Genomic DNA, 20,033 nt, shown 5'->3' with positions numbered 1-20,033 from the left:
TCTGGCTTGTACTTTGAATGGAAGAAAACAGTAATTTGGTTATTAAGATGTAAACAACTTAATACCCAATGGATTACTATACAGTACACTGATAAAAAGTTTGTAGGTTAGAATAAAATGTGTTATGTAATACAATATAATTTAAACTATTAATTATGTTATTTTTTAATATCAGGTAAATAATAAATATTTGGTCAATACTAAAATTAATTAGAAGAAGATAATTTTGTTCTAATCGTAAATAATTAATCTGAATTAGATCAGTCCTTGACCTTTGAAGCATTTATCTTACACACATTTCGATGGTTAATCATTTTTAATTTTTTGATTAATACTAAGTCACAACTAGTTGAATATTTAAAAGTCAGTGTTAAATATTCTTAATCCATCCATTAACACAAAATGTCCAATAAATTTGTGTCTATCAAAGATTATGAAAACTATGCTGTTGGTACATTGCCACGGACTGTTCTTGGATATTATCAAAGTGGGGCATGCGATGAGTACACCCTTTCAATTAATAATAAAGCATTTAATAAGTAAGTTTATTTGTTTTTTTTTATTTTTAACATCATGAAAAATTAAATCTTTCAATATGATTTGAAGATTGCGCATAGTACCACGGATGCTACGTGATGTACGAAATAGAGATTTAAGCATCATCATTCAAGGTGATAGAGTGAATGTACCTATAGGTATATCTCCTTGTGCAATGCATAAAATGGCTCATGAAGATGGAGAATGTGCATCTGCTAGAGGTAATATAACTAATAGTTATGTAAATCAGTAGTCAGGGCAAATGTTATGACCCACCCAAAAGTGTAACTGAAAAAAAACCGCTCACCAGCCCAAAATTATATATTATATTATGTTCATTTTCCTTCATATAACAGTATAACATATATACCTCCCAACTTGCATGCGTCTTTATGTACATTTATTTCAACTATTAATTAGTAATTACCAATTTATAAATCAGGACAATTATTTCTTAGTACACAATATAATTTTTTTTTTAAATATAAAAATGGTTAAACAAAAAGGGCCCAACAAGTTGCTTTTAAAATCAGACGGCAAATTCCCACCTTGCCTATCCCTAAATGATACCACTGTTGTAAATTGTACCACTATAGTTGATAAAAACTATAATAAAATACATATTATGATCAATGGTCCTATAATAAATAAATTAAATAGCGGCTGGAAAGCACGGTGCAATTTTTATACTTTCAACATTGTCAACATGCAGTTTAGAAGAAGTTGCCACTGCAGCACCAAACACTGTGAAATGGTTCCAACTGTACATCTATAAAGATAGGTAAACATGAATAACAAATTACTAATCTCAAATACTTGCTTCGTTATTGAAATATTATATTTATTGAAGCTGAATAATACAGAGATTATATGGTACATTTATAGGGTTTTAACCACATCATTAATACGAAGAGCTGAAAAATCTGGATACAAAGCACTCGTGTTGACTGTCGATGCCCCTGTGTTTGGTATCCGATATAAAGACATAAAAAATAACTTTAGTTTACCAAGTCCGTTGAAGTAAGATTACAATTGAAACCAAAACTCATAATTTAATGATTTCATTAAAATTATTGTATTTTAGGCTAGGCAATTTCTCTGAAGAACTATCATTAATGAACCAAACTAATGGTTCAGGCTTGACAAAATATGTTATGAGTCTTTTTGATGATCGTTTGGTATGGGATGACATCAAATGGCTGAAAAGGTTATTGTATTATATATTATGCATAAATTGTTTATGTCTTGTGACTACATGATAATACTGATGCAAATAAAAATATGAATATATTTTATTGTTTAGCATTACAAACCTACCAATTATAGTAAAAGGTATTTTGAGTGCAGCTGATGCAAAAATTGCTGCCGACTTGGGATGTGATGGTGTATTTGTTTCCAACCACGGTGGAAGACAGTTAGACACAGCTCCAGCAACAGTATGGTTTTAAGTTTTGAGTGATTAAAAAGTATTTTCTCCTTCATTACTTTAAATAATATACAATTTATTTTAGATTGAGGCTTTGCCAAGCATTGCACGAGAAGTTGGACATCGTGTTGACATTTATCTCGATTGTGGCATAAGGCATGGAACTGATGTGTTCAAAGCTTTAGCTCTTGGAGCTAAAATGGTACTTTCCAAATTTACAATATTTACTGCTTGAATCATATGCTTTAATTGCTTTTAAAACTTTAAATTTACATATAAGTTGTGATGTTGTAATATTTGTTTGTACAAAATGTTATTTTATTTCTAGGTGTTTTTAGCTCAGCCTATATTATGGGGCTTGACATATGATGGTCAAAAGGGTGCAGAAGACGTTTTTGGTATTGTTGTTAATGAATTTGATAACGCCATGGCTTTAGCGGGTAATTACTTATTCAATTATACATAATATTAAATCACATTGAGTTTCAACTAAAGTACATGATGATTTCAGGTTGTGCATCACTGGATCAAATTGAGAAGGAAATGGTGGTACACAAATCAGTATATTCTAAACTTTAAATGTATTGTAACATTACTTATACTTCATTTTTACATGAATAGACTTACTAAAATATCATAAGTATATAAATATGCTAATAAATATTTTTAACTTATAAAGTTCACAGTACCTAGGTATGTCTTAAATCTATCATTGCACAAAGCCCTAAACATTGAAACCTTTGTACCTCTACTAAAAGCTACTACTAAAAATGCCATACAAATCCAATAATATTCAGTACTACCTCACCCAGCACCCTAAACAGCGAATTCATCTCAGATAGCCACACATGTCATTATGTTCAAGAAACCTTCCAACCACATCATAACATATTCATACCTCAATTTTTTGATGAGGTAAAGGCTGGCTTGGACCTTCCCTCAACCTCTAATCATCTTGAAAAACATTTCACGCCCAATGAAATCAAACAGGCTATCCTAAAATACTCCTTAAAAAAATCGCCGGGTTACGACCTATTAACGGCAGAAGTAGCTAGATGCCTCCCCAAAAAAGCAATAGTACTGGTAACATATATATTTAATGCATGCCTGAGACTCTCCTACTTTCCGATCCTTTGGAAATTCTCAAAAATTATATTATTTCCTAAACCTGATAAACCCTTGGACGACCCACATCCTCATACAGGCCGATAAGTCTCTTGCCCTTCTTATCGAAAATTTTCGAAAGACTTATCCTCAAACGAATGACTCCATATATTGTCACGAACAATATTCTTCCGAACACTCAGTTTGAATTCAGACCCTCACAGAGTACCATTCATCAAGCTCATAGGATTGTCGATGCAATATCTTTCTCGTTGGTAAAAAAACTTAACTGCACCTGCGTCTTTCTTGATGTATCTCAAGCGTTTGACAGGGTTTGGCATGACGGATTACTGTACAAACTCAAAAGTTTTCTTCCCCACCCGCTCTTCCTTCTAATCAAATCTTACTTAACCGATCGTCACTTTCAAGTAAATTATCGCTCTGCATACTCAGAAATAACCAAAATCAATGCTGGAGTCCTACAAGGGGGCATCCTATCTCCAACTCTATTCAATATATATGTCGCCGATCAACCCACCACGCCTCAAACCATGGTGGCTGATTATACTGACGATGAACTATGAAGTAATCTTGTCAATTAGTGAAAATCCAGTAGCCGCCTTATCAAACCTGCAACTCCACCTCCGCCTAATGTCTAACTGGTACGATAAATGGCATATCACAATAAACCAAAACAAATTAAGTCACACTACATTTACTCTCAAGAAGGGCATTTGTCCAACTGTCTCATTAAATAACATCCCAATTCCCACATCGGACACAATAAAATACCTGGGACTCAATTTTGACAAACGACTAACATGGAAAAATCATATAAGAACCAAAAGACTGACTCTTAACGCCCGAATGCGCATCCTCAACCCTCTTACAACGAGAAATAATAAAACAAATCTGAAAACCAAACTTCTAATTTACAAAACCCTCCTAAAACCTATTTGGACTTATGGCATTCAGCTCTGGGGCACAGCAAAAAAATCCAATACCAATAAAATCCAAGTATTCCAAATTTAGCTCTTCGTCGTCCGTCCAATGCACCACCATACGTCTCTAACCTAACATTGCATAATGATTTTCACTTAAAAACCATCAATGAAGAAGCTCAATCATTTTACTTGCGCTTCCGCACACGACTTCTATCCCACCAAAATCCTCTTATTAAAAACCTCTCCTCTCTAACCCTCCCAGGGAATCCAAGGCGCTGGCTAAAAAGGAAATGGTGTCGTAACCTACTACAATTATAAGTTTAAAATTTACTTTGTTCATGCATGTATATATTCATTTTAATCTCAACATGAGAAAAAAAAAACAAAACATAAATATAAATAAGTCATGCTAAGTGTTGCCAGTGGGTGGCTTCTTACTCAATTTTTCATGCCATGTATTCTCTTAACACATAAGCTTATTGTACATTTCTTGTATAGATTGTTTATTTCTAATAAATATTAAAAAAAAAAAATGTCATTATGTCAACTAAAAAGACATTGCTATCGAAATCTATCAAATCCCATCTCGAATTTTAAATAAAAATACCCCCTCTCCCCCCAAATCAGAGTGTTTCCACACTTGGGGGGGGGGGGGATCCATCTACAAGTTTATTTAAAGCTACCAAATTTACTTAATGTATAAAATAATATAAAAAATAATAAACATACTTTTGTTTTAAATAATAAAAAAACTTTTGAAGTTGACTATTTCTCATTTATAACATTTTATGCCTTATATCCAGAATGCACTTAAGTATGATAACATTATACCATACCTAATATATATAACGATTATTCTTACTGTGTATTAATACTATACTGTCGCCATGTATAAACTATAAGCCAAAGGCCATAATTTAATGACTTATGTACAAACATCTAATCCACTATAATTGAAAAAAGTTACTTTTTATAATAATAAAAAGATTGAGAATCTAGATGATTACCTATATACGTTTGATATGCTAATAAATTGAAATTGGTAAATAGGTATTCCAATTGGATGATTCAAAAACCAATTGTATCAAATCAACAATCAAAAATTATCCCTTTTCCTTATCCATCACTCAACTATATGGATCACCATTGTTCTATACCCATGTAGGGCTCTTTCCCTATCTATGATTTACTCAAACCAGTTACGAGTTAGTTTAAAGTATCTGTATTAAGTCTAATAAAATTGTAATTACTAATTTCCATAACTACTCTCGCCCATTGACATAATTATATATTTTAACATAATAATTATTATTATATTATGTAAATGCTCTCGCCACATAGGAGCATTGACCTAGAAACTAACTTAGTTTATAGGTCTGTGCATAGGAGTTCCTCTAGCTTATTAAAATATACTATAGACGTGTATACAGTATAGTTATAGACAGGCGTAGTTTAATTGTGTAACAGTTCAGATGACGTAATTCATTTTGAAACAGGTAAACATTTTAAAAACATTTATAGATTAATAATTATAAATTTGAATTTGACTTCTCCTATTTTAATGTGTAATAGGCTATAGGCAGTCAGTATTCTTCACAGTTCAGGTAGGTTCTGGATTATTATTCACAACGTGATATCTGGTTAATTATTAACAATTCATGGCAATGGTAAAAACACAGATTATAATATAATATATTATTATATTATATTAATCTGTGGTAAAAACATAACTTCATGGATAATTATCATAATATTGATCTTATCACTGCCGGACACTGTAAGTGATAAGTTTTTTTGAAAAAATATTAAATTTCTTACTTTTTAGTCACAGATACGTAAACATACGTTTAAATGTTTAATTTAATTGTTTAAATATCCATGTTTTTACTGTAAATTTTTAATTTTAACTGTGTATTGATATAAAATTCACTTATGTATATGTTATATAGTTGTAAGTCGTTCATTTAGAAATTACAATGTGGAATGTTATGAATCGCCGTGTATTCTTCAGGAAACTTGATCAAAAAATTATTATTCGTTGCATGTCCACAAACGATTCATATGGACTAGATAAAATAAAACCAATACCTGTTCCGGATATAGTGAGAAAACCACGTCGCTTACCGTTTTTGAAATCAATATACGCTGGTCAGTATGATATCGAAGTCCTTACATATCCAGAAACACTTAATCTGGAGAGGTATAAAGACCTGGAATCCCGAGTACAACAAGTCCAGCACAATTGTACGAAAATGGACACTGTCCGGCAACTAGGACTGTTTGGCATGAGTGCTCCATACCCAAGTTCAGGCCTCAACTTATCTGACACTGAAATAGCTCGTGTATTTGAATTCTTTGATTCCAACACATTTAAGTCTGTGTTTGATCACACACTCAGCGTCGACATAATCAAAACTTTTGGTAAGCCTAGTCAAAAATCAAAATATTTACCATTACTTGCGTCAGGTGCTTTATGCACATTACAAGTTGATACTGTAATGGGTACACAACTGCCCAATGAGAGCTGGGAACTCACAGGCTCTGTGAAAAATTCAGCAGATGTATTCTTGTTATTTGTTATTGGAAGTAATGCGTTCATAGTTGAAAAAGATAAAACTTTTGTCAATGGGGAAAATTTAGAATTGAGAAAGGTAGTCGTAACACCAGATGATGTAATGGAGAATGTTAATTTAACAAAAATTATGTACAGGGGTAAATTATACATGTGTTCCTCATTGGCTACGTCATTGAAGAGAGTTGTTCAAGCAACCGTTCAGAATATAATACCAAAAACAAGGTTAAATCTAAAATTGAGAGAGTATGATTCTGTTCTGAAAATAATTGCAAAATCGTTAATAAACATCTATACACTCGAAAGTATGATATATCTGACCACATGGATGACTGATGGATTTGATGATCCAGACATTGAGCTAGAGTCGGCTTCCATACAGCTATTTGCCCGTCAAACAGTTGACACCATATTGATGGATTTAAAAATGGTAAATGGAAGAAATTCATTAAAAGAACCATTTTTAAATTTATGCAATGAGGTGGAAGATTTAGTTGAAAGTTTGGAAGGAAGTATGAAATTAGCTAATTTTATTAGTAGTCGAGGTGTTGAGTTTTTCAATTAATCTGATTATGAAGAAAATGTTTCATTTCTGACTACAGCTTATAGAAATATAATGATGAAAAGAAATGAGCCAAGCTTAAAATATGGTCTTCAACAATTCCTTCATCCCGCACTTAAGGTATATAGTATAATATTATTAAGATTAATGATCTATGTTATTTGTGGCAGAACTAATTTTTTTTCTATTTCAGCATGCCGCGAAATTTCTTGAGTATGATGTATTGAAATTTCAATTTATAATTAACCAATGCCATGCTGCTGGTCAACTGAGCACCGATAATCAAATGCTTATGGAAAGGTTGTCAACAGTAATCGTACATATTTATGCCATGACAGCAGTTCTTGGTAGGGCATCTAGATCATATTGCACTGGAATCCGTTTTTGTGATTATGAAGTAATTAAAATAACTTTTTAGCAATTTATTAGGTTTTACTATTAATGTTATGACTATATTTTATTATTATTCCTAGATGAATACTGGAGAAACAGTGGTTAGAGAATCATGTGCCTTGCTTAAACCATTATTAGAAGAACTGATGACTAGTAAATATATTGCAACGGATTCAGTCTACGAATCATTTGCAGACCAATTAGTAGTTAATAATATAAATAGAGAACAAACAGAGACGTAAAATGTAAAATTTTTATTTTTGTCAAATAATGTATAATATAGATATGTTTCAAATTCAATTATGTTTAATTCAAATGAAATACTCTCAGTTGTAGTTCCATAATTATTGCATACTAATTGAAGTTATCTACATTCAAACAACTAATTTTGAAAGATACTCTTCAAAAATATGTTGCGTGGACATTGGATATTTGCTGGTACATAAATAAGTTTAAAATTGTTTTTGATGAAAAAAAAAGTTTTATCATACATTTTTATCTCCGAGTATTTATAAAAAATAATATATTATAGTCAAAACTCTTTATAACGAAACTCTTTACAACGAAAAACTCTATATAACGTAAACTTTACATAATAATGGTTGGTTTGCTATATAACCCATTAGACAATTCATTCTCTATAACGTATTAGTCACTCTCAATAACGAAACAATATTTTATGTTTCATAATACAATTTACGTGTTATCGTATCCATTACATATATAAACTATAAAAATAATCGGTAATAATGCCGAATAAAAAAGTCCAAACTAAGATAACAGACTATTTTAAATAAAGTATAAATATGTATAGTATAAAAATTAAATTATATTTAATAAGTATGTATAATAATAATAATAATTTAATGTAATACGTAAATATATATAAAATAATGTAAAAATAATGATGTGTTTGATATTTAATATTACATAGGTACACATACCTTTATACATAAATAATTAAAATTTTTTTTTTTTTAAACCCTCTCTATTACGAAAACTCTCTATAACGAAAGAAATCTGTTGGTCCCTTCAGATTCGTTATAAAGAGTTTTGACTGTATATTAAAAATATTTTATATTATTTGTTTTCATTATGGTACATATATAACGTGAAACAGGACTATTTAACAAATGTTACTCTATATATAACAAAATATTATGTGTATAATTTATTAATATCACATAGGTTGTGGTATCAATGCCAAAGCACCGGTTTCTCTGTATAAATAAACAATAAGTAGTATAAATTAATGGCATGAGTATAAAAATAATTAAACATTGTACTCGTGTAATGTAAAATCAAACAATTAATATCCATACTAAAATGTTTTGTGTGTTAAAAAACAACATGTTCAATTTTAAAAAACGTTAAGTATCTAAAGATGAAAAGAGAATAGAAAATTAAAGAAACCTTAGAAAAGAAAATGAATATTATTTTTAAATGCTGGTTGTATGGTTAAATTTGTTTCTTATAATCTTAATCAAATTAAATTGAGGGATAGCAAAAATATGTTATTTAGATTCATTGATCTAGAAAAATATATTCCCCAGCTATTTGCCCAACTAGTAAAAAAAAGTTTGACGCTGGTTTGACAGTGTTAAGAATGTCCATGAAAGAGAGTTGTTGACACATGTAACTTTCGATAAACATAATGGTTTATTTCCCCTATCGCAGTCGACTTTAGATCAGAGCCAGCTTTAAAAAGGAGCTTTCTGCTTCACAATTTGTTAAGACTTAAAGTTACTGTTAGATTTAATCATAATGAGATGTATACATTTGGAAAAACGTAGATAAGACTTCGTTCATAAAGAAGTTTTGGTATAGCACCACAATAAATTATACCTATATCCATTATCCAAGGTAACTGTTTTAATATATTTAATAATAAAAATGATTTATTTGTATTGTTTGAATAATGTCAAAGTTCTGTATGGAATAAGTTATTACAGTGGTTCCAACTCTTTGTCTATAAACATAGGTTAAACATTGATAATTATTTGTAAATCTCAATCACTTGCTTTGTTAAACGTTCATTATAATTATTTAAGATGATAATATTATGGTGTTTTTATATGGTTTTAATTACATCATAAAAAGGATTATTATTATACATTTATACTTCAACAAGATCATTTTTAACTCTATTTTCAACATAAGAAGTAAACACAGAGTGGGGAAAAGGGTGTTGCCAGATGAAAACTAATCTTCACTCACCCCTGAATTACTTGAGTTGAATAGAATATAAATTTGATCATAAAATATAAATGACAAGTTGCAAATTTATATGACAATGACAAAGTTAAAAAATTCAAATGTTTAGTATCCGGTGCAAAAACATAAAACATAACTTCGGTTTACCTAGTTGGATGAAGTGAAACATTTTAAAATGAAACCAATAATTTATTGTTGTTATTAAAATTATTAATTTTTTGGTTTAAGATTTTCTCTGAAGAACTTTGCTGTCGGAAATAAACCAAATTAATAGTTTGAGCTTGGAGAAATGTGTACCTAATGAGTCTTTTTGTTGATCGTTTGTTATGGGATGACATCAAATAGCTATACCTACTATAGGTAGGCTCCATAATATTAATATTATACTATAATTATGCATATATATACTAGGTATTTATGCCTCCATAATAATACTGAAACAAATACAAAAAATATATATTTTATTATTCAGCATTACAAACCTGCCAATTTTAGTAAAAGGTATTTTGAGTGCAGCTGATGCAAAAATTGTCACTGACATGGGAGGGATGGTATATTTGTTTCCAACCATGGTGGAAAACAGTTATTACAGCTCCAGCAACAGTATTTTTTGAGTTTTGAGTGATTAAAAAGTAGTTTAAATGTATTTTAATATGTTTGTTCTTTTTACTCGATACTAGTTCTTTAAAAGACAGTTGTATTGTATTGCATCGTATTGTGTTGTATTGTATCTGCAATCTGCTTATATTGTAATTGACAATTGTGTATTATTTTAAAGATTCTTGTAAACACATATATGTAAAATTGACATATAAATTAGGTAATTTGTAAATAACTGTAAAATACCTAATTATATAACACTAATGTCCACAGACCCTGGCCAGGTTTTTATGTTTTGAGATCAATAAAAAAAAATTAATTTAAATTGTAGTCAATACGACCATACCTACTAGACGTGACAAGCCTGGGCATAAACAAATTAAAAAATTTAAGTTAAGTTAATTTTAACTTTTTAAATTTAATTTTCATTAACTTAATTTTTAACTTAACATATTTTTGTTGATATAAGCTAAATAAATAACGAGTTACATTTATTAAATACAATTTTTTTGATTTATAAATAATAAAATAATAATATAATCATTATTGATGAATGATGATATATATTGCATAACAATTGTCATATTTGACAATTACTTTAGGTATATCATTTTACATTTTTACATTATATAACTGGCTCCTTAGTCCTTATATATTAAAAAAAATATATATATAGGTTACTTAAGTTAACTGTAAGTTTGCAAATAACTTTTAACTTAACTGAGTTAAAAAAAAAAAATTAGAATAACTTTTAACTTTAAAGTTTTTAAAATGTTTTCTACCAAATTAAACTATCATTAACATGCCCAGGCTTGGTAAGTGATAAGAAATTGAGTTTTTTTAATAAAACTAAAAAATATGGGCAACTGGATACTGTACCACCACTAAATATTTAGATTTTTTGGTTAAAAAAATAAACACACATCATTTTAAAGTCTTAAACTCAATTCGTTCAACACTTTGAATCTAAAATTACCAACAATAAAACTAAAAACATAACCATTTTTCGTGATCACCATTTAATGATCTGCTGTATTGTGAAACTAGATAAAAATTTTCTATATCAACTGCTACTGGAAAAATACAAGCCGATGATGATATTTAGGGGAGATAGGTACCTTGTACCTAGTGTTTATTTAAGGGATATGTTGCGAATAAATGTGTGGAGAAAATCGTTTATTTTGCTGGAAATACTTAACAATTATTTGTTACAACTTTACAAGTATGAAAACAGAAAATGAAGAATATGAATTATGAATAAGTATACGAATAGTACGATGTACGGATGTATACTTAAGAGCCAATCCTAGAAAAACTGATGAGCAATAAATATATTATAACAGATTTAGTCTACAAACCATTATTAGCTGACCAATTATTCGTTAATAATATAAATAAAGAACAAATAAAGACGTAAGATGTATAATGTATACTTTATTACATTTATATTTTTGTCTAATAATGTATAATACAGATAAATGTTTCAAATTCAATAAATTGTGTATAATTTAAATAAAATATTCTTAGTTTAAATTTTATAATTACATAATAACTGTAGTTATCTACATTCAAACAACTAATTTTGAAAAATGCTCTTTACAAGAATATGCGGTGTGGACATTGGATATTTACTGGCACTTAAACTGGTTTAAAATTGATTTTATGACGAAAAAAAATATAATTTTATTATTATACATTGTTATTAATTCTGAGTCTTTATATATATGATATATATAAAAATATTTTGTATGATTTAATTACATTATGGTACTTATATAATATCATAGAGGTTGTGGTAACAATGCTTAAGATTGCTGATTTGTCCATACAAATAAACAATATGTAATACAAACTAATGACATAAGTATAAAAATACTTACATACATAATAATCGTATAATGTAAAATCAAACAATTAAATAATAATTAATATACGTAAAAATATGGTTTGAGCGTTAAAAAACAATATGATGAATCTTCAAAGAATTTTTAAAGAAAGTTAAGAATCTAAAGATGAGAATAGAAGAAAGAAAATTAAAGAAACCTTATAGAAGAAAATGTATATTATTTACAAATACTGGTTGTTTGGTTTAATTTATTTCTTCTTGTAATCTTCTTGGTAACCATATTGCGGGGCTGCGTGACTGTATGATTCTTCTTTCCAGAAGTTGAGGTCGATCGATGGAATTCTATCGTAATCATTGCAACTCACCAAAGGATTCCTATTAATAGTAATGAACACAATGAGGAATGATAATGTTAGGTATATTATATTATATTATGTTATTATTATTATTATTTATATCGACTACTCACTTTTCAGAAATCTTCAAGAAGCCTTGAGATTGGATTGTGTGTAAATCATCGCTGTTATCACAGAATATTCTTGAAACACTAGACTTACGGATTTCGTTAAGTTGTTCTAAATTTAAAACAAAAATGTTATTGTTTAACAATGTTTAACAATTTATAATAATTGTGTATTTTATCACCTGGTGTGAAGGATCCAACTTGTCCTCCCAATTCGTAGAAGTATCTATCAGAAACTTTAGTTCTGTAAAATTGTTCAGTCAAAAGACACAAGAATGTTGGTCCAGCCAATGTGTTTGGTACATGAGCTTCCAAAGAACCACCGACGGAAAGATCAACATCATCTGGGTGGTTGTAGAGGAGAGCGAGTTTTTCAATGCGCTAAAATGAGAAAATAACATTAATTTGTTAAGAATGTGCAAGTTGTAAACGTATATTGGTATATTGAATATAGATACAACAACAATCGGTACTCACTTCAACATCGATGTAGTCGGAAAAGTCTTCAAATTTGTGTGCTCTTGGCAGACCACAAAATTCTCTGTAATCGTTGTAAGATGCAAGACCGTGGTCTCGGCCTCTTTGTACGTCAATAGCTCTCAAGTCACGACCGAATGGACGGCCTGCTCTGAACAAGAAGTCTGTAATCTATGAACATAACGGTTATTAGTAATCACACAGTATAAGGTATTGTAACTAGTCTTAAAGTGTCTAATAATTACTTCGCTGGTGAAGAACGGGTCGACTTCTTCTTGGCTCTGAGTCGTCAAACCTCTCGACAAGTGATCGAAGTTGTATCCCTTTTCAATGATTGTCGGCCTGTTGAAGTAGTCCGATAATCTGACAGCACTCAATAGATTACGGTCTTCGCCGATCAAGCTATATAAATAAATAAAAAATGCTTGTGTTTAATAGATTCGGTTCTCGTGGTTGACGAGCGTGTGATAAGGAAAACCTACTGGAATTGTCCTTGGATGGACGAATGGAAGTATCTGAAAGCGGCGTGAGCGTGAGCGTTTATGACACTTGGGTCGACGTTCTCTTTGTAATCATTAGTGTATCCTTTAGTCTTGTACAGCAGACCGTATTTCAACATGTTGTCTGTTCCTAAGATAATGGGCAGCCATTCGTGGTAATTGATGTGTTGGAATTCGGCGATCAGTACTCGTCTGGATTCTTGGTACAGGGTTTCGTCATCCCAGTGGGGGTTGATGTGTGACAGCACCGTGGCGATGCGGTTGTGCTCTCTGAGGAACAGGATCTGTAAAACGGTCAGCTGTGGGTTCTGGTTGGCTCTTCGGTCACCTGAAACGATGAGACACACAGGTTTGTGTTATAAAAACAGTTTTTATTTTTTACCCAACATCGCTCAAACGTCAAAAATACTGACCGAATTGGTAACACGGTTCTTCTTCTGTTTGCTGATCGCACACGGCACTCTTGTTGGCCGCTGCTGGGGGCCATGGTCTTCCGTCTCTGAACTCAACTCTCAACCTACCACCAATTCCTTCACGGAGAGTATCGGCTAATCGTTGGTTAGAACCGTACACGAAAGAAGCGTCCATCCAGTGCGAGACGACAACTAACTGTAGATAACACCCAAAAGCAATATTATAATTTACTCATAATTTTTGCGTGCCACAAACAGCATCGCTATTTCGGTACCTGTCTAATATTCTATACGGGCAAAATTGTTATTACAATTTGTTATGGCTTAAACTTTAGGTGCTAAAAACGTATTCACTTATAAGTCAAACTTATTAATGATAGGCTTCGGACCGGTAAGTCGTGAAAATAGTTTTTTTTAAGTTGTCCAAAAATGTAATTAATTTTACTCGACCTTTGTTTTCAAGCATATATACAGGTAGATATACTGATTATTATATATACAGAGGTGATCAAATTGAAAAATGTGAACGAGATTAATAATATATTATTTACTTGTTCTGCAGGCTTGTTTCCAGCGTTGCATCCGGTTTCCTGATCAGTGGTGGAACGGACAAAGTTCATGCATTCCCTGTGGAACTTAGAGAATACTGGGTCATCTTCGGGGATCGTAATCGGGAAACAGTGCACATCTGGGTTGTTGCTCAACAAACGGCCGTTGTCGTCGCAACATCTGATTGAGTGACGTTCTATGAACAAAATATGTGTGAGTTTCAATATGTTTCAATTTCAATACCAAGACTACCAGTCAACATGTATTATTAGTATGATATTAAAATCTAATCCACCGAACGTCTGCAATGAAAGTGCGGTTGACGACCGCCTGATGAATATCTATATGATGGCACCTACATCTTATGTTATTTGTATGGATAATATTTAATACTATGTCTTATAATTATTTCCCAACTACCCTCACATAACATTTTGAATAATGATAGTATTTTATAAAATAGTTTAAGAATATACTATCGTTTTCTAAATGTTGTCTAGGCTGGCATATCGATTATCGTTACAGTTGTCGATGGACATAGGATTAATTGGAATTTGATTTCCCGCCGTTAATGATCCGAGTGAATATCCGACATGGTTCACTTGCGCTTCGGCATGTTCTAACGATCGTTCAGCTACAGCTATAATACTTAATAGGTAGTTCATAGGTACTTTATAAACAGGTTCATCACTTATTTCTATATATATATATAATACTATACTACTCTATATAATCACTTGCAGGATGTACACCCAAGATGACTGTTATATAATATATAGCTTAGATTCGTTTTAGTTCCAGTTTAACGTCATATTGCTGTGAAAATTCAGCCGTCACGAAATCAATATTGCTATGCAAATTAAGTATCACTCGCGTGTCATGTTTGTATGCTGTTGTTTAATCCACTCGCTCTGTAATTGCAGCGTGACGAGGAGAAGACGCTAATTATTGTGAAAAACGAGTTAAGCAAAACAACACTTGTCTCTTCGAAGATTCATGTTTAAGGAAAAAAAAATAAGGTACCTAATATTAATTTATTGTTGGTCATGTGCATTACGCCATTATATTAACTCTCGGGTGCTTCGTTGATATGCCAAGTCAATTTCAAGATGTTAACGAATCCATTAGGACATAGCATAGTGTGTATGAGTTGATATTGTAATCTGTATCTTTATAGGTAGCTGATTCTGAGAATTCGACAAACGTTTAAACGTCCTACATTTTAACTTAGCTTTCAACTAGGAAGCAAAAAAACGACCGGTTCGGTTTTGCAATATGTATCTACCAGCCCTGAGGCCGTTTTTGGGCAAAATATAAATTTAAATCATTTATCGCACGCTCATCTATCTGTAATGTGCATAATATCTCCGTAATACAGCGCAGTGTATATGGTACGTGTCAAATAATCACTTTCTCCGCTAGAAGCTCAATATTATAATTGAAAAAAAATATATGTATAATATAATAATATAATATCCACCCACTCGTCGTTAAGTTCGATCGCGTGTCGAGAAAAAAAAACTAAAAGGCGTTTTACTCTGCGGAGTAATTCTGCAAATTCAATCGTAACAATGTGTGTTATATATAGAATAGATACCTGAATACCGGATACCTTATAACTTATAAGGTTATATGAATTACACGTTTACCGTTGTAGTGTACACTTACTTGCTTGTGTTGTACCCATGGACATGGACATATCATGAGTTACGATTTGGCCCCAGGTCATGGTGATGAGAGTCCATACTGGATCAGGGATTGGGACATCCGGGAACATGACAATACTGATGAGACGGGAACCGGGCAGTGGTTCGCCGCTGACAGACGTGGGTGGAGCGTGGATGCCTGCACGATTAATATATTTCATGATTAAAAACGTACAAAAATGTTTTAACTATCGTCAAAACGATTTTACAAATTCCATTATAGTGTCTTTTGATAAACAAAGGCACTTACAACACTATATATTTGAACTTACCGTCAGAATACTTGGGTGGCAAGAGTCTGGCGTACTTGGAGTTGGGAATACCCCAGTTGGTGTACCTGAGATTGTTACAGGATCCATCAATGGTCCTGTATTTGTTGTTGGGGCATGGGCCAACAGGTGGCTGACATCCGGCACCTTGTGGGGCTGTGGGTATCTCACCGAAACTATAAAAGTTAGCGTAAGAGCGTGAAAAGTTTGACAATGGTCAGCAAAAAACACTAGGGTCATGACTATATTATTTTAACACTCACTTGTTGGGTCCGGGACGGGGTCCTAGACCGGCAGCGGCGGGTGACGGTCCGAAACCGAAACCTGGCTGTGGTGCCTGGTACGGCAAAGCGACTAGGGGTTGTCCATACGATTCTTGTGGCAAATAACCTCGAATCACATAATACAAAAATTATTATTAATCTTACGCGTTTCAAACATAATATATACTACTACAGTCCTACAAATAATTCATTAAATATGCAGCCGTCTACGTGCATTTTTTAGTGTAAAATGAATTCTTTAGTGGGTATTGCAACTTACCGGTGTAATTGTACTGTTCCGGGGCCGGGTAGTACGGTTGCTGGTGGAATATGGCTGCAGCCGAACAGAACAGGCTCGCCGTCAACAAGACGACCATTTTGTTCAGCGTCATCTGTAAGTGAAACCAACAATATAGTATGAGCTTATTTTCTAAGCCAAACAAATTTTACATTTATTTTTTAAATAAAATGTTAACCACAGTGCATATTATAATTTTTTAATATATTACATTATATTTATCCGATGTGGAAGTGGTCTAAAGTTATAACTCTATACAATGTGGTTCACCAACCATACATGTAACCCCATTTTCCTTTAAGTTTTTGATCTACTGAGGTCCGTATTTTCAAATACCTACTAATATTATTTATGTAATTTGATGTAAGGAGTGTCCTGTAGACTCTAGTGATAGAAATTTCGAGAAATTATCACCACTATTTTTTAAAGTACATTTTTGGAAAATATTGATGTACATAAATCAAAATTCGAAAGAATAGTATCAGTTTATAGACCTTATATAGATACAAGAACCTAGTAGGTACTTATTAAATAATATATATTATGGGTATACGTATATTATCTACTCAAAATAATTAATTTGATTAACAATTTGTAATAAAAAATGGTGTTTCTCAATCGAATAAAAGGAGTTTGTATAGCTACAGAAAACTTCATAATGGTACTACAACTGTGGATATTTGAAAATATGATTATAGTCTTTATAAGTTTATACACATTAAAATACCAATAATCAGAATTTGAATAATTGTAAAAAGATCTAACGAGGAAGTGTAAGCGGTCGAATATGCTTGGTTAATAATCATTCTGTATATAGGTACCACTAGCCAAGATACATCTCCATATATATCTGAGGGGACCCAGTTTTTAAATACTGTTTTTTTTCTAATAGATTTCCGAATTTCTCCGGGTATTGCGCACTCACATAGTCACATGATCATGCGATATGACCCACGTCATTACTCGATCACCCGTAATGTAACAATCTCGTAATATATACGACTTATACATAAATAAGATACCGTAATAGGCAAGCACAAAAAAAAATATAACAAAAGGTGATAAAGATCGTCGATTTTGCAAAAATCTGTTGAACGATATCAATCGCTTGTTCGAGATATAATATTTTACTTTCGCTCATTTCGTCGTCCACATCGTCTTTTGTATAAGACATGATGTCAAACGACCATATAATATTATAATAATAGATTTTTTCTTATGTGGAATCTCACGATTTTGATCGTTACAGAGGGTAGTGTAACTACTAGAAAAAAATAATATTTCGTATGTCAGAGAACAACAATAACAATATGAATCACGCCCAGTGATCTGCAAATATACACGAAACTAAATATATAATATAATATATAATAATATCGTGCGACTATTAATAATCGTGTCAAGGGCGATTAACCTGCGATTTGGGTGTGTGTGTTTTTATATTTTTTTTTAACACGGTGTTCTATAATAATAATGATAATAATTATTATTATTGTCATCGTTGCTATTGCCGGGGCCGTGCGTTGATCGACCCCCTCCCCACCGACCATGTTTTGCGTAGGTATCTACGTTGGAATGTGCTACACATACCTATAGGTAATAAACCTATAGAACCACAAGTCCTAATATATATTATACGACTTCTGCCCCGTGTATTATTACATTATGTGCGTTGTCGACTTCGTATCGTTTCAATGATCAATGATGATCATTATCATAATATCATTTATTTTTGCATTGTACTGTAATGAAGCTCACGTTGCACTTTTCGGTTTCAACGCGATGACTTCTCGATTTAACCGATCAAAATTATTTTTCTACGCTAAGAGAGGGAAGGAGACAGTTGCTTTGCCTCAGGGTTCCACACTCCGATACGTCATAATAATGATTGTGTAAAACAAAAATGATATTTTTCATACTTTTCAGGACATTAATTATTGTTCTACAATACGATTTTCAACATTTTGAAGTTAATATATTATATTACACCTGCCTATGCCTACGCAAGGTTTTTATTTTAAATAATAAAGACAAAGACAAATTGATTGTTATGTAGGTACATACGTAGGCCTACATGCACTGTATTATGCACGTATCATGTAAATGTATTTATAACATATAATGAAATATGTATCATTTTAAAACCACGTAGTTACATTGTATGCGATGGTTTCATAAGTAGTTAGTATTGTGAAAATTTATATTTTCAAATGAACCACGATCCGGGCCCCTATAATATTAGCTTTAAATATAAAGCCCTGCAGTGTGTATCCATATGATATATGTTATATTCTGTTATTCTGCATAATGGGTGTATATACTTGTACGAGTTTTGAGGGTTCGACGAACGGGAGACATGGCGCATGTGTTATGTACTTATGTATAATATTATAACATGATGTGTGTAGTCATTAATCTTGCAGCTGTTTTATTATATGTATCGAGTAAATTAAATGGTTAGTAAATTATGTTTAATGCAATTAAAAAATCACTTTGCAATTTATACGAGTTATGTCATAATATATATTACGGTTAAAAGTAAAATAATTACACAATCTTGTAGATCGAAAAAAATCTTCTTAGTAAAGGTATTCGAAATAAATAAACTACATTTGATATTATAAAGCACCCGGACCAGTATATCATACATAATATAGTCGCTCCATTTCATTTTTTTTTTTACCAGTAGATAGGTCGGTAATTTTGGACACAGCATCGCTGCATAGTATTGCAAATGGATTATTGCATAAAATATATTAACGTATTAATATTGGTAGTACGCATCATTCATAGCGTAATAAATATCGATCTGGTTTCGAATGAAATTGGTATGAACCACAGTGAATTTTATTTAAAACGAACGTTGAATATATTTTTTATAATGACAATGTATTCGA

General features: G+C 31.6%; 2 protein-coding genes, 1 long non-coding RNA gene and 1 pseudogene across 3 annotated transcripts in view; 2 read left to right on the top strand and 2 right to left on the bottom strand.

Annotated features, from left to right (window-relative positions):
- The first annotated feature begins 38 nt into the window (after positions 1-38).
- LOC111032934 (hydroxyacid oxidase 1) lies at positions 39-2,651 on the top strand. Its single transcript, XM_022313427.1, has 9 exons — positions 39-539; positions 607-758; positions 1,198-1,318; positions 1,423-1,557; positions 1,622-1,744; positions 1,841-1,973; positions 2,049-2,165; positions 2,292-2,403; positions 2,475-2,651. The coding sequence occupies exons 1-9, from the start codon at positions 403-405 to the stop codon at positions 2,540-2,542; spliced, it is 1,098 nt and encodes a 365-aa protein (XP_022169119.1). The 5' UTR covers positions 39-402; the 3' UTR covers positions 2,543-2,651.
- A 3,336-nt stretch (positions 2,652-5,987) lies between these two features.
- On the top strand, positions 5,988-7,838 carry LOC111032933 (annotated as a pseudogene).
- A 4,002-nt stretch (positions 7,839-11,840) lies between these two features.
- Positions 11,841-20,033, bottom strand: part of LOC111032921 (peroxidase) — a 33,296-nt gene continuing 25,103 nt past the window's right edge. Inside the window, exons 2-13 of the mRNA XM_022313405.1 lie at positions 17,119-17,230; positions 16,839-16,965; positions 16,579-16,751; positions 16,269-16,445; positions 14,603-14,796; positions 14,052-14,247; positions 13,621-13,966; positions 13,384-13,540; positions 13,139-13,309; positions 12,844-13,042; positions 12,668-12,773; positions 11,841-12,573 (exon numbers count right to left, since the gene is read on the bottom strand). Of these exons, the coding sequence (XP_022169097.1) occupies positions 12,447-12,573; positions 12,668-12,773; positions 12,844-13,042; positions 13,139-13,309; positions 13,384-13,540; positions 13,621-13,966; positions 14,052-14,247; positions 14,603-14,796; positions 16,269-16,445; positions 16,579-16,751; positions 16,839-16,965; positions 17,119-17,230 (2,085 nt within the window). The 3' untranslated portion in view covers positions 11,841-12,446. The remainder of the gene's footprint in view (positions 12,574-12,667; positions 12,774-12,843; positions 13,043-13,138; positions 13,310-13,383; positions 13,541-13,620; positions 13,967-14,051; positions 14,248-14,602; positions 14,797-16,268; positions 16,446-16,578; positions 16,752-16,838; positions 16,966-17,118; positions 17,231-20,033) is intronic.
- On the bottom strand, positions 15,291-16,262 carry LOC111032923. The gene is made up of 2 exons (XR_002604351.1): positions 15,624-16,262; positions 15,291-15,541 (listed from the first exon to the last, which is right to left on the bottom strand). It is a non-coding gene; the product is annotated as an uncharacterized LOC111032923 (long non-coding RNA).

This window comes from Myzus persicae, unplaced genomic scaffold (assembly GCF_001856785.1).
Source record: "Myzus persicae strain clone G006 unplaced genomic scaffold, MPER_G0061.0, whole genome shotgun sequence".
Classification (NCBI taxonomy): Eukaryota; Metazoa; Arthropoda; class Insecta; order Hemiptera; family Aphididae; genus Myzus; species Myzus persicae.
Note: the sequence above shows the minus strand (reverse complement) of the source record. Positions and strands in the feature narration are given on the sequence as shown.